The sequence below is a fragment of the Rhinolophus sinicus genome, chromosome 1 (assembly GCF_057876585.1).
Source record: "Rhinolophus sinicus isolate RSI-liver-muscle chromosome 1, RSI-T2T, whole genome shotgun sequence".
In the NCBI taxonomy this organism is placed as follows: Eukaryota; Metazoa; Chordata; class Mammalia; order Chiroptera; family Rhinolophidae; genus Rhinolophus; species Rhinolophus sinicus.
This window is the reverse complement of record NC_142501.1, coordinates 29362338-29385357: the sequence shown is the minus strand read 5'-3', so window position 1 is coordinate 29385357 and position 23020 is coordinate 29362338. Positions and strand designations below refer to the sequence as shown.

The following is a 23020-nucleotide window of genomic DNA, read 5'->3' as shown; positions in this document are numbered from 1 at the left end:
TCAGGAATGAACAGTTGAGGGTGGTAGAGGGAGGGTGTGTGGATTTTGGAGTCAGGCAGAATTGGACTCTAATCCCAGTGCTGCCACTTTTTAGCTGTGTGATTTGGGAGAGTCTCTTCACATCGAGGAGCCTCAATTTCCTCATTTTTAATATGGGGTAACGATGCCTACCTACTGGGGTTGTAGTGAGAATTAAGTAGGTTAATGTATGTAAACACGGTGTTTGACAATAAGACATGCTCAATATTTGTTGGCTCTCTCTCCTTTCCTTCTCTTGAGTGTCCTGCCCAAAGTCATAAAAAAATAAAATAAAAAAATTAAGTGCTAGCCTCTCCTGTTTTTCAAGCTAGATATTCTTCCAATCACATGCTGAAGCTAGCCTCCTACCTACTAGAAAGTTAGGATTAACCATTAAAAAATTTTTAAATTAACTTCACTGGGGATTTGGACCAATTTATTTTGAGCACATTTATATGCCTCAGAAATAAAGGAATTAGAAGACAGGACTACTGAATTTCAGAGTGAAATTCAAAGGTATTGAGGTTTTATCTGTTTCTAACTACAGTGTTTGAACTCCTGCTACTCCTAAAATAGTACTGATGGCCTTTTACCCCTTTAAAAAAAATTCCAGTCTCTGATATATTTACACGCTTTGCTTTCAACCTGATATTTTTCACCTGTTTTTCTTAAGACATACCCTTCTTTCCATTAATCATCAATTGGAGCTAAAATGAAAACACTGCTGTTAAAGTTCCATTAAAGAAATAAATTGGTAATGATCATGGTGGACTTGTGGGTGGTTCAGTCTCAGAAATGAAATGGAGGGGTGGCCAGTTAGCTCAGTTGGTTAGAGCGTGGTAGCACCAACGTTGCTGGTTTGATCCCCGCATGGGCCACTGTGGGCTGCGCCCTCCTTAAAAATAAATAAATAAATAAATAAATAAATAAATAAATAAGAAGTTTTCACTTAAAAAAAGAAAAAGGAATGAAATGGATGGTCACATCATTTGTAAAAATTAGTGCTTGATAACAATCCTTTCTTTCCCATGTGAGAGAATATTTACTGGGATCATTATTTCTTTTTAAATTTTTAGTTAGTTAATATTCATTGTGTTTGGTTGCAAATATATCTCTAAACATGGAGAAGAACCAGGATTAGACCAGAAGAAAACTCAGCATGAAATACCTCCTAGTTGTGACTATTACAGTTACCAAATTGTGATTGATGGTTCATCATTTGGTGAACCAGGCAGGACTTACAAGGCAGAGGGGCAAAGCAAGGGCAAACCTCACTGAAGGTGCCTTTGTGGTAGGTGTGGTAGGCAGAATAATGGTCCCTCAAAGTCTTTATTCTAATCCTCAGAACCTGTCAATGGCAGGCTACATGGCAAGGGGCGGGGAGCAAAGATGCAAAAGGAATTAAAGTTAATGATGTTAATAAAGGGGGATTAAGTTAGCAGATGTTAATAAAGGGGGATTATTCTGGATTATCCAGGTGGGCGCAGTGTCATCTCAAGGGTCCTTAATAGGGAAGAGAAGGGCGGAGGAGAACCGGAGAGAGGGTTAGAGGTGGGAGAAGAACTCAACCCATTGTTGTTAGCTTTGAAGATGGAAGAATGGACCATGAACCAAGGAATGTGGCAGCCTCTAAACTGGAAAGGGCAAGAAAATGGATTTTCCCCTAGAGCATCCAGAAGGGAACTCAGCCCTGCTGATACCTTGACTTTAGCCCAGTGAAACCCATTTTAGATGTCTGAATTCCAGGAGTATAAGATAATAAATTTGTGTTGTTTTCAGACTCTAAGTTTGTAATAATTTATTTATAGCAGCAATAGAAATCTAATACAGAGGGTCTCTCCAAACATAGGCTGACAGACCATCTTGCCTCAGAAATGGTGCCTGCAGTCTGGGATTTCACACCAGCACGGGTAACAAAGTTCCCAAAGGGACTGAGAGACAGGGAGAGGCTGAAGACCAATATCAAGGAGGCAGTGATTAGCAATTAGTAAAGAGTGCGTCTCACGTTTGGGCCTGTACAGGATGGAGAAGAAATATAAATACAAATCATAACCTCCAAAAGAGACAGGATTAATAGCCATATTTGGTATTTATATCATATCTTTTATTTAATAAAGGATTTCACTTAAATACTCTCATTTAGTCCTCCCATCAACCCTATGAGATGGAAATTTTTACTACTACATTTTGTAAAAAAGAAAACAAGCTTAGAGAGTTCGTATTTCTGAAATCAGACAATAGTAAGTAGGTGCTTCACTATTTTGATATCTGTCCTACCAGAGGGGCCATTCAGCCAGGAAGTCAACATGTGTAGGGATTGCTCATTAGTTAGGGTAATTTCTACTAATAAATGAAGGTTGTGGGAGAGGTGCGGATAATACTTTACAGTGAGTATCTACTCTCCACATGTCTGCTTCTCATGAATACAGAGTCTTCCTAGAATGTATCTCTTGCCAAAAACATCACTTGCCAGTGATGGCATCTTGCTGAACGTTTTAAACTAACTATCCCTAAGTCTAAATTTGACATGTCTTCAATATAGCTCAACCCCACTTCCCTCACCTCAATCAGCCCTCCACCCTATTTCCTTTCTTTTTAAAGAATTTTGTTATTAACCCAGTCATCTAGATTGAACAGCTATACAAACAATAACAGCTAACACTGAGAATATATTCTAGTTATTGTGCTAAGCGTTTTAGACATCATCCATTTAATCCTCCCAACAACCCTATGAGGAAGGTACAATTATTAGCTCCATCTTAAAGATGAGGAAATTGAAGCTTATATAAATTGCCAAAGGGGACACCTTAGCATCATCTTTCATTACTCATCCCTTTCATCCTCCATAAGTCATCAATCACCAAGTCCTCTCAATTTTCCCTCTGTACTATTCATTGCATTTACCGTTTTCTTTCCATGTCCGTTACCACTGTACCAGTCTTGGCCCTTTTTGACTTATGCCTGAATTGTTTCAATAGGCCAATATGGTCGATCTTGTTCCATGATCCTCTTACTTAGATCTAATAGGCTTTGGTCAAACTAAGCCACCCAAAATAACATTCTTATCCCACCCATGTCTAAGTCCAATCTTTCAACTGAAAAAACGTGTACCAAATGTCCCCAGAGGTTGTCTTTGGACAGTGTAATGGTAGCAACACTTTTTTAATTAAATAATTTCATTATATTAAAATTGAAAGGAAAAAATACTACAACTATAGGTTTAAATTACAATACAAGATATATTAATACAATAAAGATAAGCAAACACTGTACCCCGTAAGTGTGTAGCTCTAACTTCATTTTTCCAGCATTGAGGAGCTGTCACTGGTTATTTGACCATCCCAAATATGCAATTCCACTTTTTGGAGGCAAATCCTTGCATAAGAACACAGTTATATAACTGTGCTTTGTGTTTTCCATGCATTTATAAACTTCATTGTTAGTATTAAAATAAATGTACATGGTAAAAGAAAAACTGAATCAAAATACTGCCAAAAGGATTTAGCAGTAAAAAAAAATTTCTCTCTCCTCCAAGGTAACCATTGAACAAGACAATTTATGTTTTCTACTTTACACTTTTCTGTAATTTACAGACGTTTAGCAATGCACGTGTATTGCTTTATAATAGAAAATAAGGCCAGTAAAGAATAATTTTAAAAAGAACCCAAAATTTCCACCATCCTCTGCTACTTACAATGTAAAAGCTAAATTCTTTGGCTGAGGCCCTATGTAATCTGGCCTCAAACTGCTTTCCAGGCTTATTATATACTATTCAATACAAATGTTCTGCTTCAGTTAAACTATTTTAAACACTCTTTCTCTGCCGTGTCTCTGACTGTGTGTTTTCCCTTCCTGGAATGAGCTTCCCCATTCTCTTTTAATATCCCAATTCAATCTATTGTTCAAGATCGAAGTCAGTTCTACATACAGCCTTCCTAAAAAGGAAGGACTCAGTATGTAGTGAGTATTTACCATGTGGGCTATGCACTATATATGGTGCTTTACTTGGTATTCATTTGAACCTCACAACAGCTCTGGATGACTGGAATTAATCACCATTTTATAGAAGAGGAAACTAAGTGTCCCTCAAGTCACATAGCCAGTATGTGGCAGAGCTAGAATTTGTAGCTCACTGACTATTCTGCCCCAGCTCAGAGAGCTCTCCTTTTCCCCCCCAACTTTTATAGCACATGTCTGAGCAAGCTGGACCAATAACCACAGAAGTACATTCCAAAATAGTGGCATTGCTTATGATGTTATTTTGAATTATATTTTGTATTTATGTTTATCCTGTGGGAAAACCAGTGTTTGAGTTTTAATCTGTGTATTTCCTAGCTATGGGGTGTCTTTGGGCTATCTCCTTAACCTTTCTCAGCCTCAATTTCCTCCACTGTAAAATAGAAGAGACCATAATATACCTAACTCTTAGGATTGTTATGAAAGTTAAAAACTCAGTATATACCAGTACAAAAGAGCTGATTGTTGTATATTTAACATGGTGATATTGGTTAATTTTAAAATTCCATTTAATTTCTTTATAGTAGTGGTTTCAGATATTCCTAAAATTCAATGACCTAAAAAGGACTAGACCTTTTTTTTCAATACATTAACTGACTTTACATACATTTTAAAAGAACTTTTTAATCAAAATATTATTTTGCTATATAGTCAGAGTATCCTATCTTGCTGTTTAATCAACATTGAATAAGAGGTTCAGTTACTTGTTAAAGACTTTTCCTAAAGGTAAATGTTTACATTTATAAACATGAATGTTGTTACTGAATGTTGTCACCGTTAGTCCAGGAAGCCACTGAAAATTTTAAAACTAAGCGCATTGAGACCCATCTTTACTTGGAAAATGTAAAAATCACCTAAAAATCCCTGGCCTTCAAAGGCAGACACCATTTTTTTTTAATCTTCTTTATATCAGAGGAAAAAAGGAATCACTGTATTCATCCCAATTATTTCCCTTCAGAGTCAAATGAAAGGAAGTACAATTCACAAATATTTTTTAGCCTTTTGTTTCCTTTCCCTCCTATTACTGTCATCATTTTTTTTCTGGTTATAAAAGAAATTTTCAACTTTTTGAAAGCTAAATACATCTGACGTTAGAAATGATAATTCTTTTATCCTTAATATTCTATTTCACTGTTATTAAGAGACTTGTGAAAACAACCCAGACAAAAAACCCAAATGTGTATTCTACATAATATTGAAAATAAAGTTTGGGCTGTAGATAACAAAACTCCATCTGCAACTTTCTTGAGATTGCAACTGAGAAATTTGCATTTCTCAGAGTATTTCTCTAATACCTGTTTGTCATGAATTGTTTGATTAAAACAAACCAAATAAACAGTATGGTTATCAGGACATTAGGTTCTTTGCAGGGTTTAAATGTCCTACATCTGTCTGTAGCTCGGTATCATCTGTTTTTTTCTCCTAACAGTCAAGCTATTTGAAAGAGTAGTTTCTATTCCAGTGTTTCCATTTTCTTCCTTCTTATTCCCTTTTCAACTCACCTCAATCTTGCCTCTGGCAAGACTGTTTTCAGTTAAACCACCCTCTCCACTGTCACTATTACTAAATCAAAGAAAGACATTTTTAGACCTTATCTCATGGGGTTTCTCTGAGCATTAACTCGCGGGAAACACACTCTTTCCCTACTTGAAACTCTCTTTTCTTGACTTTCTGTAACATCAATGTTCACTGCTTTTCTTTTTACTTCTCTAGTTTCTCATTCTCAGCCTCCCTTTAAGCGTTTTTTGGATCGCTTCTTTCCTACACATCAGTATTCCCTTGGTATCCAGCACCTTTTTTCTCACACTCTCCCTGTATGATCTCATCCACTAGCTATGACTGCAACTAAATATGGCAAATGGATCCCAAATCTTTATCCCCTTCCAGATATGGCCTGTGAGCTTCAGACCCATAAATGCAACAGTCTATTCCTCTTGAGGTTCCATAGGCATCTTGAAGTTAACATGCTTAAAATGCAACTCCCCACCTTTCCCTTAGACATAGAAAGTAGCACCATTATCGACCCATTGATACAGCCTTCCCCCTTAACAGCTCAGATCACACCAGTCACAAGATCCTTTGGTCTGAGTTTTTAAATCTCTTGAATCTGTCTTATATATCCATTTATATTTAATTCTCTGACTTGTACAAGTGCCTCTTATCTTGCTTATGTCCTCTCCACCAAACCATTCTTTACATAGCAAAACGCAGATCTGATCCTGTCATCTCTCCTGCGTAAAATCTTTCATTGACTCCCCCATCGCTTACCTTGAATAAAGTTTAAGCCCTTTGTCATAGCTTACAAGGCCTCCATGATCTTGATGCTGATTAGATGTGTAGTGCATGTTATTCAAATCCCAGCTCTTCCATTTACTGTGCGACCTTGAGCAAGTTACTGTAAAAGGGAGGTAATAGTTGTGAGGATTAAATGATGTAATTTTCAATAAATGTTAGCTATTATTTTAAATTATGATTAACATCCTTATTTATATGTCTTTGGAAAAATAGTACTAGTATTTCTTAAGATAAATTCTTAAAGTGGAGTTGTTGAGTATGCGTTTTAAAGACTTTTGAAAACATTGCCAAGTTGCCCTGCAGAATTGTTGCACCAATTTATACTCTTATCAGTGGTATTGAGAGTGTCTCCACACTCTTGACCCAACCCTAGGATTAGCTATTTTTTAAATCTTGGCCAAATTGATAAGTGAAAAATCATCTAGTGTTTATAACATTGTACCTATTTACATACTTGCCACAGAAAAATCAGTTGTACACTTACAACACAGTGTTATTGCTATTTGCTTCTTCTTGGTTATATGTCTTAATTTTACATTGAGATTTTTTTCATCACTTTCAGAGCTGGGATTTGATATGTTTTTGAACCCTTTTACCTCCCACTTTCCTTCCATTTCCTTAGGAATGAGCATGTGTTTGTTTAGTTGAATTAAATGAATTAAACATTTAATTCCTATGAAACTTTTAAGCACTGTATTTGGTCCAGTTTCTTTAGATGAGGAGCACAGATGAGCCTTGGGAGATGTTTCCAATCCAAGTTTAGTCTCTAAGTAGCTGTGTTTCCTTGGGCAAGCTACTTAACCTCTTTGGGCCTTTACCTTTCTTATATGTAAAGTGACTGGGATGGTACCAGGTAATGTCTTAAATATCTTCCAGTTCTCACATTAGGTAGGTAAAATTTTCTTTCCATGAAATTCCTTTGGAGGTAAACTCTTAGAATATTCCTCCTATTCTGCTGCAACTACCTGTTGTTCTCCTTCAACATAGTGTCACCTCTTTGAGGCAGAACTTGCCTCTTTCCAGAACTGTGATTCGTTTGTATGGTGCTGTGAGCCCTAGGAGAATAGCAGCAACTACGATCCAAAAAGCACATCCAAGACTTAAACGTAAAGTAGGTCATATTCGTTTTGAGTGTGTGTGTGTGTCTGTGACAAAATCCTTTGAAAATCTGTTGAAAGCTAGGGACCTACTCCAGGAAAACACATAAGCATATATGCACTTTTTAGGGGGCTCCTAGACCCTCTGAAGCCTACTATGTACTCCCTAGGCAACCATGAATTCTAGGCTAAGAACATTTGATTTGGGGACATTAAAGGGATCCCTGGAGAGTAAATAAATTATCAAAAATGCTTCCTTCATGGGGCAGCAGTTAGCTCAGTTGGTTAGAGCGCAGTGCTCTTAACAACAAGGTTGCCGGTTCGAGCCCCACATGGGCCACTGTGAGCTGCGCCCTGCACAACTAGACTGAAACAACTACTTGACTTGGAGCTGATGGGTCCTGGAAAAACACACTTAAAAAAAAAATGCTTCCTTCATATTGGAAAAGGGTGCTACTAAATTAAATATTTATAGAATATTATTAAAACTCTCTTTTCAAAACTATACTATTACACGTACTTGCTCAAGTCTTTAGAATAGAATGCAAACTCCTTACCATGCATTTTAAGGTTCTACATATTTTGGCTCATGCCCACCCTCACTTTATACTTGTGAGCCCCACTGGCCACCCTTTTGCTCTGGAACACACCAACTCTCTCCAAGTCCTCTCTCTGCTTAAGAGTCTGAGTGACCTGTTTCTTCTGCTCAGCCCACTCTCCTGGTTGCCATCCTTCAGGCCTCAGTTAAAATGTCCCCCCTCCCATACAGGTGTCCCCCAACCACCTTTGCCCCTACCCTCAAATCATATGCTAGCACATCACCCGGTTTTCCCCCTATATAGTCCATCTCGTTATAGTACTGACCGTTGTTTTTGTTCATTTGTTTATTGTCTTCTCTCCTGGCCAGAATGTTAGTTCCATGAGGGAAGGGGACTTGCCTCTTATTTATGGGCCTTGCCTCTTATTTATAACCGTATTCTCAGAGCCAGGCAGTGCCTGCAGATACTGGCATTAGGCACTCAGTTACCAATTGTTGAGTGAATGATTACACTTCAGCCAGGGATGGATTAAGACCTTAAGAGGGTCTAAAAACTAAAGATTATGGTGCTTTTCCTCCATATTTAATTCTAACTAAAAATGTTGGTGCTCCTCCCCCATGTTTAACTCTAACTAAAACCAATATTAAACCAACCATACACTTACATGTACTGAAGTGAAAATAGCTTCTTTGTAGATTAATTATCTGATTTAAGACTTTGGAGCCCCTGCTTTGCTGGTAACTTAGGTATATGAGCTTTGTCTGCCTTTGGGGAATCTAGCATTCACTCATCCCTTTAAACATGCTGGAAGCAGTTTTAGGTTAAGCAAGTTTGTCTATGCCTAGGAAAAAACCTTGTCGGGATTTTGATAGGAATTGTGTTAAATCTATAGATCAATTTGGGAAGAACTGACATTACTATATTGCTTCTTCTAATCCATGAATACAGTAAGTTGCTTCAATTATTTAAGTCTTCTTCAATTTCTTTCGTCAGCATGTTATAATTTTTGGCATACAGATCCTATGCATAGCTTGTTAGATTTATACCTAATAATTCATGTTCTTTGGAGCAACTGTAAATGGTATTGTGTTTTTAATTTGGTTCCACATGTTTGTTGCTAGCATACTAGTATATAGAAGCTCTTTTAGTAGAACAAGGAGAAATGTACACTAGTGAAGTAAACTCATTCGGTATTAACTTGGGGACTAGCAATGAGCTATTCATCCTAACATTCACGGACTTCTATAATGTGCCTCGAAAGCTCTTAAATTTAACCTAATTCTTAATTGCTACATACAAACCTCTATTATTGGAAGGGTCCACTCATCCCTCACCTGAATACACCTTATTCCTTCCACCTTGTGTCTTTGCTCTTGCCATTTCCCCTTTACTGTGCGTCCCCGAAAATAAGACCTAGCCAGACCATCAGGTCTAATACGTCTTTTGGAGCAAAAATTAATATAAGACATGGTCTTATTTTACTATATAATAAACAAAATATCATATAATGTAATAATATAGGACCAGGGCTTATGTTAATTTTTGCTCCAAAAGACTCATTATAGCTGATGGTCTGGCCAGGTCTTATTTTCGGGGAAACATGGTAGAATAGTCCCTTCACTGAGCCCCTTTACCCAAACTAAACCTTAACTATACTTCAAGGATGAGGTCAAAGCTCTTCAGAAGATGTCTTCCCTGACAACTCCCACATTGCTCTTTTCCTCCACTGGATTGATTTAACCAATATTGTATACCACTCAATTATTAATTTAGTTTTAATCTATGTTTTATTTCCCCAATTAGATCATATATACAAGAAAGGCTCTCATAAAAGAAAGGCTATCATAGCACCACATACATGGGAGGGTCTCCAATTTAATTATTGTATAGATGTAGAAAGGGAAGAGAGGTTTCAAGATGTGTCGCTAAAAGTAAGGCTACTGAAGCTGCAGCATGTAAAGCGTACTCCATAAATTCTCTTGGAGTCTTTCACCCAGGCAAGATCCATGCTCTCTACTCTAGGACAAGGATTCTTTCTCTTTTCCTTCTTTCTCCCAAGTCCTAACTCCTCCAACTAAGCAGATTTGAGATGCAGGTCCTTTCCAACTACCCCCTCGAGACTGTTCTAAAACCAGTAGGTCCATGGTTAGATTTTTAGAGGCTTCCTTGAGCACAATCCCATTGTAGCTGCAGTAACATCTCATGGCCAACAGAGGACGGGGAGCAGCGGGAGAGATTGCTCCCCCTCTGCAGAAGTCTTAAAGAGGTCAAAGGCAGAAGCAGAACGTGGGCTCTGCACCTATGGCCTTCAGGCTTTTTTACTGCCTTAGGTCCTCAGCGGTCTCCCATCTCCAGATGGGGTCCCTTTCCTCCTCCAAAAAATGGACTGGAAGTTTCCAGAGGCTTACCCCAATACTAACCTTAAATGATTAGCAATAATAAAATGCACTTTAGTTGCAGGATTTAACGGCAGAAAAGGAGTATGGAGGGAGATGTTGTTTCTCTTTCTAACCTATCCTAAACCTGCTTCTCAGCTCTTGAGCAAATTAAAAAGAAATCCCTTCAGCAGTGTTCAAATCAGACACTCCACAACAAAGATGGCTTTAAGGGACCAATGTCCCAAATCCAGTACATTGCAAATGGAATATTTTAGGAGCTAGATTATTCCTACACATAAATTCTGGCTCATGGCGCAGTCCACTCGCAGTGTGCTTTTCCGTCATTAATCACATCTTTGTTATGTGATATCCACGTGAGTCCTTCTCAGTAGAAGCAGCTTCATGCTCAAATGCTCAAAGAACACTAGAATAAAGCTCCGATTGTCCTGTTCAGTGATTCCAAGTCCTGGTTTGTCACCACCTCAAGTCTCTAGTTTTCCAAAGTGTGCAATGTAGTCTCAAAACAAAGTTATTTTAATTAATCCAAACAAAAAATGCACAAAGTGTATGGAGTTAAATCAACAGCGTTTGGCACCTCTGAAGAGAGTGAAACTCTGGTCTAATTTAAAGATGATTCTGTGCTGCGTGATGTCGAAAACGTTTTTAAAGAGAATCTTTGGGTGCTCATACTCTTTAAATTTGTAAATATAAACAAGTGTAAGAAAATATAAACAAAGTAAAATAAAGAATGTTAGGAACATTCATGTGGGGGCTTTCAACGACACAGACATACAGAAAGCTGAATGGCTGGCAACACCAGTGTGATTTTTCTTAAAGTACCTGTAGCTTCTTTCATAAAAGATTGCAGTGCCCTGCGTTTTGGATTCGTCAGACTTTTAAAAGAGTGACTGTAATTCTCTCAAATCATTGTTTGCGTTTCTTCACCCTGGTGAGGCCGCTGGAAACAACCCAAGGAAATGGAAAAGGCTGTGTCTTGGTGCAGGGGGAAAACCCTTAAATACCTGTTGGGGTGCAGCGCTGAAGGCGCGCGGCCGGGGCGAGGACCCCGGCCGGGATCTGGGGCCGGGAGCCCGGGGGCGACCGGCGCGCGGGAAGGCGGAGGCCGCGGGGGCCGCCTCTGCGGGCAGCCCCGGCTCCTCCCAGCGGCGCCTGCGGAACCTGCCTGGGAGTCGCCGAACTCTGGAACGGAACGTGACCCGACCCCTCCCCGCGCTGCCGGAACGAGGCGCGGAGCCGCGCTCCGGGCTTCGGCGGCCGCGGGATGGGCGGGCGGGCGCGCAGCCCCGCCCGGCGCCCACCGCCCTGCCCTCGCCTGTCTCCTCCTTTCCCCCGGGCTCCGCTGAGTTCATTCACTGGGATTGGTTTCAAGTGACGCCATCTCTTTATTTTTAAACCAATGACCTCATCCGCGCTTGAAGTTTCCTGACCAGCGACTCTTTCTCTTTCCCCCCAACCCCCACCCCAACCCCCCCGCTTTTCCCCCTCTTTCTGTGTATCACTGTTTGGGGGGCTTTAATCAGTTTTTAAACGATTATTATCACCTCTCTCCACCCCCTTCGCGATCCCCACGCGGACCCCCACTTTCACCTCCCTAACTTCTTCACCCCTTTCAACATTGTTTTTTCAAGGCTGATTGGTGGTGGTGGGGGGGGGTGGTGGAAGAGAAAGAGTGAAGAAAAGTTGCAAACGTCTTCTCTCTTCCTAAACCTCCCGCCCCCGCCCACCCCTCAGAGAAGGAGCAGATAATATAGTGAAAAGAAGACCAGGCGGAGAGCGCGACGGGACGGACGCGAGCGGGAGCGCAGCCGCCCTCCCGGCTCCGCGGCGGCGCCTCGCAAGTCCGGGAGGCGAGGGGGAACCGAGGGGAGACGCCGTGACAACTTTCGTTTCCCCCAGAGGGAGTCGGGAGGTCGGCGGCCCCAAAAGTAAGTGGCCTCGGGCCGGCCGCGCGGACCTTGCGGGCGGGAGGGTGCGGGGCTCGGGACACCCGCCCGCGCCGGCAGCATGGACGCTCCGCGGCGCGCCCGGACTCCGGGTGCCGGGCGCCGCGCTCTCGCCCCGCCGGTTCTGCCTGCTTGGGCGTCCGGGCCACCTTTTCGGACGGCAGTGTGGGGGCGACCGCGGCCCGGAGCCGCGCGAGCGTTTGAGCGGGGGTGTAGGCCTGGCTGGGGGCCGGCCCGAGCGGGAAGGGGGCGGGCGGCCGGGCGCGGGGTCTCGGTCCTTGCGGGCCCCGCGGCCGGTTCCACCGCGAGCAGCAGCCAACGCGGAACGCGTTACTTTCGCGGGCGAAGCTGCTCACTTCCAGGCGCGTCTCTTACACAACACGCTTGCCAAGTGGGGCCCCGGCCTGACTGTTCCCATTATCCCAAATTCGCCTTTGGTGTAAGGAGCGAGGCCACCTGGGTGGTGACGGTGTTGCTTTCTTAAACCAGAGGAACCAACCAACAATTCAGTTTTCATACTGGGGCCCGAGTCATGATGTTGGGGGGCTCGGTGCGCCAGTGACTTCTACATTTATACTAGTCGTAAAATATGAGAAATAAAGCCCAGGGATTCAACCGAGGGTCTGTTTATCATGTGTGGTTTCACGTAATAAAACACCAGGGAGGAAAATATTTATGCAAAACTGAAGTTTGCAGATGCTGGGTTTATTTCCTAAAACAAAACAACAACAAAAACCAGGTAATTATTATGACTTGAGAAGATATAATTAGATCTTAAAATGAATGGATACTGCAAAATTCTAAAGAAGATTCTTAGACGTTAGCTGCAAAGATACTAAAGTCCTGGATGTCTCAAGTTGTTTGGAGAAAGCACACCTCTAACCAGCCTGTAAAGAATCAAGTGGAGAGGAAAAACCTGTTGCATAATCTCATTTGCCGTGGGGTTTGCTGTGCCGTCCCCTTGAACCAAGGGGAAGTGAGTTAAGATGCAGGGTTTTAAAAACTCTCTGAAGTTTTTATTTACCCAGTGCTCTGGCTGCCACTTCTGCTTTAAAAGATTATAAGTAAATACTCTGCTCTTAACAAGGGAACTAAACCTATCAAACCTGTTTAGAAAATGACCAGGTATGTTTCTTTTCTTTCTTTCGCGCGCGCGTGTATGTGTGTGCGCGTGTGTGTGTGTGTGAAATTTACCATCCGCGAAAGACTTTACGACTACTATTTGAGGAACTTTGTCAGAAAAATGCCACTCATTTTATGGGGCTGATTGAGAATGCACATAGGTGACAACTGTTTATTCAAAGAATTTATACTATTTTGAACTCCATCAAGAAAAAACATATTTGAAGTTAAGGTAAATTTTTAAAAGAAAACAAGAATTATTAACAGTTGATTTAATTTTTAATTATTTACTTTTCTTTGAGAATCATGTATGTTGGTGCACACACAACTTGGGAGGCCGTAATTAATTAATTGAGATCTGTGGAGTTCTGTATTTGGTGAAGGCAGCAACCTGGAGAAGCAAATTAAAAACCGTAAGAACTTATGACCTTGTATAGGTATTTTAGTCAAAATGTGACTACGCACAATGAAAGTTTTTTTGTTTTTTTTTTTAAATACAGTTGTGGAATTTATGAGTTTGAGGACTGTGGAAGGTTGCTGTTACTATTTTGGGGGGGGGTGGTTAATAGTTAACATCTTACGTAAAATTTTGGGCTAAATTACACCAGCCCAAAAGTTGGTTTTTAGGTAAAATGATTTGTACTTCTCAAGGTTCCACATGGGGGAAAAATTAAAAATGAGTGTATTTTTAATTCTGCTGGCAATATGGTAGTTAGTGTATGAAAAAAAAGTTGGTTGGAGCACTATAAACCTACGTTCAGTTATAAAATAATTGAGTACCTATAATGTAAAAACAGTCGTGTAATATTGAGGATTAGGGGTCTCTTTGGCCAAAAGCTTAATGGCAGTAACTAAAAAGGGGGCAAAAGAGAAGATCTGTTAACTCAGTTTTTTTCTTTTTGTGGGAGTGAGGCTGAAATCAGATCTCAGGTGGGTACAGGGTTTAGGCTGGGGTCAGAAGGTTGATGTGTTAGTTTGTTTTGATGCTGTTTTCTATAAATGCCTGTATTGGGAATTTAATTCCATAGAGTTTTTGGCCTGTGGGATTATATATTGATGAAGCTGACTTACATAGCTATCCAATGTTCATGTTTTTCAACCTGTCATAGTATGCTACTAAATATAATTTTCTGGAATTACCAGTATAATGGGTTTCCTAGAAACCCATCTTTTTCTGGAGTATCTGAAAAACGTGGAGTTTTCTATCCTGTTATTTGGACTAAAAATTTCACTGGGTGTATGTTTTTAAAATGCTTTGAGTTCTCAAGCAAATGGTACTTTAAATTGAAGAAGTAAATTAATACAGGTAAGCTGATTTGGATCAGATACCCAAGAAAAGGGAGGAAATAATCAGGGGAAAAGAAGCCAGGTTTTATGACAGATTTTAACAGATTGAGGAAACTAGTTAAAAGGGCTTCATAGGAAAAAGCACAGTTGATGTTTGATGGGCTTTTTTAAAAAGTTACATCAAAGTTTAAAACCAAGGCAAATATCTACCATCATAAAAAAAAAAAGTTACTAATGTTGGCTTAAGTAAAAACATAATTAAGAAAGTAAATCTTGCCCAAAGCTACATATGATATATTCCAAAGCCAGATGTCATTTTTTTCCTGATTTTCTTGTGTTGTGGATAATCTGATATTTTTATACATTTCGCTAGTCCAGATGATCAAGGGTTGGCCATGTGAAGGGCTGAGACTCATGAACGTTTGACTGGATTTAAAGAAGCAGGCTCAGGCTTTAAGAAGAGGCTATTCTCATCCACAGACTAAGAAAGGGAGTTTGAAATTTAATCAAATGACTGGAGGAAACAGGAGTGGCTCAAAAAGAAGGATCTAAGGCAGATTACCAAAGACAGGTACAAAGAAATAATAAAAGCTTGCCAGGGTATGATCAGTAAAGAAAGAAATGGGATACATCGTAGCATGAAAGGAAAAAGGCATAATGGGAAAAAATACCCTCCAATACCTCAGTAACAAGAAGAGTGTAATGAAACTTCACCTCCTTGATTGGGGTTAGATACCTCATTAATAGATATCACCAAAAAGTCCAAGATTTTTTTATCACATACAATTTTCATCTTGGGGGAGGAGGATAGATAAAGTAAATTATGAGCATAAATTATTATGAGAATGTAAAACTTGGCAAAGATAAATTAAAAAATAGAGGGAGACCCACTGCAATTTCAGTGGAATTTTTGGGAAGGGAGGGATAGGTTATAAAAAGGTGAAACTATTCATTGATTTCTGAATTTACTACAGATATAAATCAAGCAAAACATAATGATGGGATACTAATTACATGTACTGAGGTGGATGCCAAAAATTAGGAACATGAGCGCTTAATAAGGATTATAAGAATTATAAGGGAGGTATGTACATATGCAAAGATAAACAATTATCCGCCAGCAGGGAAGTGCCAAATTCAAGGTCTAAAGGAGTAAGAGATTGGAGGATTAGGGGAAGTAATCTTCATAGAGATAATAGAATTTGACCCTGGCCTTAAAGGATGGTTAACATGTGTATGGAGGAAAGGAAGTGGGGGAGGTCAAAGAATAAGGCCATTCATTCATCTCTTCATTTAGCAAATTTAAATTTATTTGGATTCTCTGTTATGTGGTAGATACTGTTTTAGGAACTGGGCAGCAGTGGAAAAGAACAAGTTTTTTGCCCTTATGGAACTTACATTCTAGTGGGAAAAGACAAAAGGACAATAAACAAGTAAACACTACATGAAAAATGTGATGTTAAATAGTGAAGTTTTGTGAAACTAATAATGATCAGGGCCAAGGAAATTATAGAGGGTTAGTTAAAGTCTCACTTACTCTGTGAATAACCTATTTTGCCTGTGATATCCTGATAATGTTAATGATAGAACTTTTTAATATTTACTTACAGTCCAAACCAATTTGAGTAGAAGTCTACATATTAATTAACTTCATCTTTAACCAGTTTTTTTAAAGAAACCTACATAATGGTTTTTATATTGAAGCATATGAGCTTTGAGTTTTTAACTCCTCATTAACAATTTATCTACAATTTAAAAAAATTTTTTTTTTGCTGCCCTTTACTAAGAACCTCATGTTTTTCAGTGAGGTTTATATCCTTATTTACAGTTTACTTAGTGTTGTGTTGTATTGGCTGTATATTTAGGTTAGCTTCTCTGTTAGGAGCAATAGTCACAATAGTAGTATAAAGTTAACGCCAAATTTCAAGGCACTTTTTAAAAATATATATATACTTAAAATTTTTTTTTTTAATTGGGGAATATTGGGGAACTGTGTTTTTCCAGGGCCCATCAGCTCCAAGTCGTTATCCTTCAATCTAGTTGTGGAGGGCGCAGCTCAGCTCCAAGTCCAGTTGATGTTTTCAATCTTTGGTTGGGGGTGCAGCCCACCATCCCATGTGGGAATTGAACCAGGTTAAGAGCTTGCGCTCCAAACAATTGAGCCATCCAGCCGTCCCTCTGGAAGCTCAGAGGCAGCTCATTGTCTTCAATCTAGTTGTGGAGGGCGGAGCTCACTGGCCCATGTGGGAATTGAACCAGTAACCCTGTTGTTCAGAGCTCGTGTTCTAACCAACCTCACCATCCGGTTTTGATGGTACCTTGTATGAGGGCACACAAAAGATGTACAGACAGTGTAGGTAAGCTATTTGCTTAATTACTAGATGGGTAAAATAGGGTAAAGGATGACACCTCTCTGGGTCTTGTCCACTTAGTAGTACACGAATCGGTTGGTAAATTGGGACTGTTTGGCTCTGTGTGCTTAGTTATGTTTCCTTAAAAGTTTGTAGAGGACCTAGTGATCTCACTGGAAATACTATCTGAAACTTACGATTTTTACTGTCTTTCTACAAATAGTAGAAACCCAAAGCAAAAGTATTAGTTCTGCAATGGGGAAGTCTGGATTCTTACTGCAGTTATTTAACTGCCAGGTTTTGTTGTTGAGAAGATGTCCTTTACAATGAACTAAAAATTCCTTTGTGACTATTTTCTTGTTTTTGGACACTTTTATGAAGTACTTCTCAAGCATTCTTGAAGAATTATGTTCCTCCCTCTTCTCCATTCTTTCTGCAGTTTTAAACTTAAATTTATAGGGCCGGCACGGTGGCTCAGGTGGTTAGAGCTCCATGCTCCTAACTCTAAAGGCTGCCGGTTTGATTCCCACATGGGCCAGTGGGCTCTCAACCACAAGGTTGCCAGTTCAATTCCTTGAGTCCCACAAGGGATGGTGGGCTCCGCCCCCTGCAACTAAAATTGAACACAGCACCTTGAGCTGAGCTGCCACTGAGCTCCCAGATGACTCAGTTGGTTGGAATGTGTCCTCTCAACCACAAGGTTGCCAGTTCGACTCCCGCAAGGGATGGTGGGCTGTGCCCCCTGCAACTAGAAAATGGCTACTGGACCTGGAGCTGAGCTGCGCCCTCCACAACTAAGACTGAAAGGACAACAACTTGACTTGGCAGAAAAAGGCCTGGAAGTACACACTGTTCCCCAATAAAGTCCTGTTCCCCTTCCCCAATAAAATCTTTAAAAAAAAAAAAAAAAAAAAGAAATTTATAGATGAAATTGAGGTAAAGGATTCTAAAAAGGAATCCTTTTGTGTATGTCTGTATTTTGTGTGTGTCTATAGAACCAAATCTCGAAAATTTTTCTATGTGCATTTGACCAATTTTTATCTACAGTACATTCTAATGCACTTGAGTAATCCTATGGAAAAGAAAACAATTTTCAGAGGAGGTAGGAAATTCTTTGGCATTCCCTTGATTTTCTTCTAAATTAAATACTCCATTTAGAAAATAATTGTAGGTATAAATGCTGGGGGGGGTCTGTGGTGTGTGTGACAAAAGCTAATGTGATGTGTACTCTTCAAAAATATTTGGGAAGGAAGGGCAGTAGAACTCAGATTTGTTTCAGTGTGTGGGTGAGAGGTGGGACAAACTAATTGACAGAAAAGATGCACTATAAATTGTAATGGTATATAACAAGGTAGTTAATATTGAATACCTCTATTTTTCCCCTTAAAATTAATCTGGAAAGAGATACGTAGGTAAGTATGTGTATGCTATTTATTGTTTGTATTGTATAAATTAAAACAAACAAACAACTCATATCCTAGGATAGCACCTGGGAGGGTCAATTTTTGGTAAATGTTTGCTGAATAAATTCTCACAACTGTTACTTTTGATCGTGGTTCCATTATATCTCTAGCTTAGAGCACTATTCATTGAGTTTTGTGTTGAAATCTGAAGGGGGAGTTGGTTGCCTTAACAGATTTGGGCATCTGACATGTTTGAGCAGTATGCTCACTCTAGAACCTGGACCCTGAGCTCACCTCCAGCTTGCCTGAACCCCTGGCTGACCTGACCTCATCTTTTCCTAAATGACATGTGGTTGTTTCCTATCAACTCCTTTAATTCCCAAGCAGCTAAGCTGTGTCCTCTTCTGGTCACTACTCAGAATACTGAAGGTTACCAGTCTGGCCTATTTTTTAGTGGGTTTCTTTTGTTATTTTTGTTGTTTGGTTGGGGGAGAAGCACATTCCTCAGGAAGATAGTTTTTGACATTGTTTGGTGAACTGCACATGGTATAGAAAGGATAGTATTATTTCTTCTTTCTTCCTAGCTTTAGCTAAAAATCTTGTGTTCCTTGAAAATGCACTGGTAAGAATGATATTTTGATGATACAAACCAGCTGAAAACTAAGATTTTTCTTTTTGAGACAATCAAGAATTAGAACATGGAGTGTGTATTAGGTGGTATTTAAGGATTATAACCATAAAATTTTAATATTAATGGTATTATGGTTACATTAAAAAATTCTCATGTTAAAGATACATATGCAAGTATCTGTAGACAAAATGAAATCATGCCTAGGTAATATTTGTTTTAGAAAACTTCAAGCTAGGCGCACACACACACAAATGGGAAATAAAACAGTATTGACAAATTTTTGATAATTGTTGAAGATGGGTGATGGGTACATTGGAATTTGTTACTATTTTCTATATTTTGTGTATATTTAGAAATACTGATAATTAGTTAAACTATACATTAACGATTATAACTGTAAGGGAAGAAATTTAATACAGTAAAATTATGTGGTTGGACATTTGAGCTAATTGGCTAATCAAAAATCTCCACTTTGCATTTTCTGTAAGTTCTGCTTTTAGTAATAAATTTTTAAGAAGGGAGAATTTTGTAGAAATATGGTCACAAGAAGAGTTTATAAACTCTTAACTTTGAGAACTTGTAGTAATAATATACCTGTAGTTTGTAAATTGCTTTTTCACGTTTTGTCTTTTATCTTTAGAACAAGACATGAGTTACCCATTTTACATATGAGGAAACTAAGACCTTAGACTAAGTAATTTATCCAAATGCCAAAGCAAGAAGTGGTGTTAGAACTGGAGCTGAGATCTTCTGATTCATTTTCAGGTACCCATTCTCTTATATACACACATAAGTGCTCTTTTTTGTGGTATTATAAACTAGCGGTTTTCAAACATTTTGGTGTCGGACACTTTTGTACTCTTAGAAAATTATTGAGGACCCAAAGAAAGATGTTTTATTATATGGACTGTATCAATATTTAACACATTAGAAATTAAAACTGAGAAATGTTTAAAAGGTTTATTCATTAAAAAAACTCATTAAAGGTAAATATAAATAACATACTATTATGAAAAATGTATTCCAAAACAAAAAATATTGTGAGAAGTGTGACATTTACATTTTTGCGTCTCTCTTTACTGTATTGCTTGATAGAAGACAGCTGATTTTCACAACTGCTGTTATATTCAGTTTGTTGTGATATATTTGAAGTATATGAAGAAAACCCAGCCATACCCAGATATATAGTTGAAAAAGGGCAGAGTACTTTAATGTCTTTTCATGAAATTGTGAATATTCTTTGTTACATCAGAACTCAACAAGTGGTAGATTCTTAAAAGGTTAGTTGCAGTGTTAACTCAAACCATATCTGAATTTTTTGTACACTGTAACATTAAAAATCTGTTGGTCCATCATGCACTTTAAATGGATCTTTGTGTGTGATTTTGTAATATACATTGGTCATTTGAAAAATAATGGTATACTGAGTTATACAGATTTTTCATATGTTGACACATTTGCTTACCCAGTATGTAAGAAATTATTCATTAATATGACCATTAGTCCCTCAAAAAAGTCTTTAAGAAATTGGAAGTGGTTCAAATTTTGGTGTTGAATTTAAATTTTCCAAAATTCTAATATTTTTCTCAAAAGCTCAAATTTTATCATTGGCAACAGATTTTGTCTGTTTCTCCTTGAAGTGTCAGGCTTACTTTATTCATTTTAGAGAAAATGTCTGCTAACTATCTAGGTCTGAATAAACTATAAATTGTTTGCCAGTTATTTTTTTAAGCAAAAGTGGTATTTTATGAAAAAAGTGTATAGTTAGCTCACAACTCAATTGCATAAATGCTTTCCCTCTAGACAACCATTGTATTAGGTATGTAGCAGGAGTGCTTTTTGTGTACCTCCCATTTCATCACACAGAATGTTAAAAAGACCAAGTTCTCAAGAGTGAGATTTAATAAAATTAATGTATATTTGTACCTTTTATCAAAAGCATTGTTAAGTGAAACTGGCTTTTTAAAGTTTGATAGATAGTGAGGTATATAATTATTACTAGTACAGTTTTGTACCCTTGCCTTGATTCATGCTAAAGCTTCAGCATTTTGTCCACCATTGCTTTTGTACCATCAGAAGAGATATCAACATGGTTGTTTTAGGATAAATCACGAGATTCAAAAAGTTATTTAATACTTTGAGTCATTCAGTAGCACTTGTATTTGTTGCCAAGTATTCACATAAAAGAAGACCTTCTTCGATGGTTAGTTGGCATGGATACTGAAGTAATAAAAACAAAACACTAAGTCTACCCACGTCTATTTTGTCCACTTATAAAGCAAAAGTAATCCTTAAGGCGAGATATTAACTTGTAGTTCATGTTTGCAGTAAAATCTTTAATTTGATGAGACACTGCATCATTGGTAAGTGGCATTGCTGTGATATTTTTTTTTTACTGACTTTTCATCCAGCAGACATTCAGCAGTGTCAACCATGCAAACCTTTACTAATTTCTCAGTTCTTGTGTGCACTGCTCCAACCTGTGCAATCTGATCATTCACCCTGTGTGATGCTTCAGTGACTTTTTTATTTCTAATTTGAAAATAGTAATTTAAAAATAATCTTTTAAAGAGCTCATCATGTCAGTGTTTAAAACATTCAATTTCTTTTTCTTTAAACTCTCAATGAATTCATTGGAGGATAATGAAGTCGTGGAGATTATAGCAGATATAATCAAAGATTATTTTCCCTAGGAAATAGAAGTACTGAGAACACACTGAGTTAATTTTTGAAAAAATAGCATACTTATACCTTAAATTTGCTATCTTAGAAAATTCTGAAAAACACAAGACTATACAAGCATATGTTTCATTAGCTGCCAGAGTTATACATTACATTCACACACCATGTATCCTCTGGATTCACTGTTGTATACTCGTGACAGGATGAGCAAACAAGACAGATGATATCTTTGTATTACTAAAAAATAGTTTTGACATTGTGGATCCCAGAAAGGTTCTCTGGGACCTCCCCCCAGGGGTCTCTGGATCATACTTTGAAAATGATATAAACTAGTGTGGTGTCCTAATATGTTGTTAGATCAGTCTAACACACATCTATGTCAATAAAGTAATATTTTTATCTTAACTGATTAATTTGCAAGGAAGAAGGAGATGTGCTAGTGTGTCTGATGAACCATATGACCCAGAGACCGTAATGGGTGGAAGGTCATATAGCATCAAAGAGAAGTGCTATAAAGGGTAGACAGAGGGTGGAGTCGGTAAAAGCACTTTACAACTTAACAAAAAATGAGCATTTGCTCCCCGTTTTTTTTTTTTTTTTTAACTAAAAGAGCACTGAGCCCACATATGTACACACACACACACACACACACACACATACACATACACATACACACATACACATATAATGTTCATATTTACTCATTTGTATTTGTGCTCAAAATCAGGAGTACTCAGCCATTTTCCCTTGAGAGATCCAGGAGAGAGACACTAACCTACTTGAGAGGAGGACGGATACTCAGGGTAGTTGTTTGTTCCTTTCAACTAGGGTGGCTGTTGACCTTTTTTTCTGAGGAAGCTGAGGGGAATGATAGAAGACACATGAAATTAGAAGAAATTTGTAAGAGGGGGAAATGAAATAGACATTAGTGATCATGGGAACAGCTATCTGCAGAACTGGGCTGTGGACAGAGTAGAGACAAGCAATTGTGAGCAGACAGGACGACTGGGTTGAACTGAGTTCTCCTATGCCCTGGACACAGGAAGAATCGGGCCCGGGCAAGTACAGCGATGGGGATAATGAGTCATGAAGATGAACATGTATGTGAAAGAGTTCCACGAAAATATAGTTGCAATAACTCTGCTGGATAGTCTTTTTATGTCTTACCAATATATTCAAATTGTGTTATAACCAGTAGGAGAAAACAGTGCCATGAGTTTGGTGTAGTGCTTGTAA

At 38.7% G+C, this 23020-nt stretch overlaps 2 protein-coding genes across 6 annotated transcripts in view; one reads left to right on the top strand and one right to left on the bottom strand.

The window, feature by feature from the left end:
- Positions 1–23020, top strand: part of DUSP16 (dual specificity phosphatase 16) — a 151994-nt gene that overhangs the window by 62392 nt on the left and 66582 nt on the right. Inside the window, exons 1-3 of one of the 5 annotated variants that reach the window (XM_088798040.1) lie at positions 11585–11733; positions 12097–12290; positions 19743–19867. The gene's annotated coding sequence lies outside the window, so the exon portion shown is untranslated. Of the gene's footprint in view, positions 1–11584; positions 11734–12096; positions 12291–13275; positions 13434–13643; positions 13663–19742; positions 19868–23020 lie in introns of those variants that run through there. The other 4 variants (XM_019744717.3, XM_088798053.1, XM_019744716.3 and 1 more) reach the window with 4 other exon arrangements.
- Positions 1837–12842, bottom strand: LOC109454267 (uncharacterized). The gene is made up of 5 exons (XM_088790061.1): positions 12828–12842; positions 12155–12676; positions 11367–11745; positions 6304–6430; positions 1837–2031 (listed from the first exon to the last, which is right to left on the bottom strand). Exons 1-5 carry the CDS (start codon positions 12840–12842, stop codon positions 1887–1889), a joined length of 1188 nt encoding a protein of 395 aa, XP_088646187.1. The 3' UTR covers positions 1837–1886.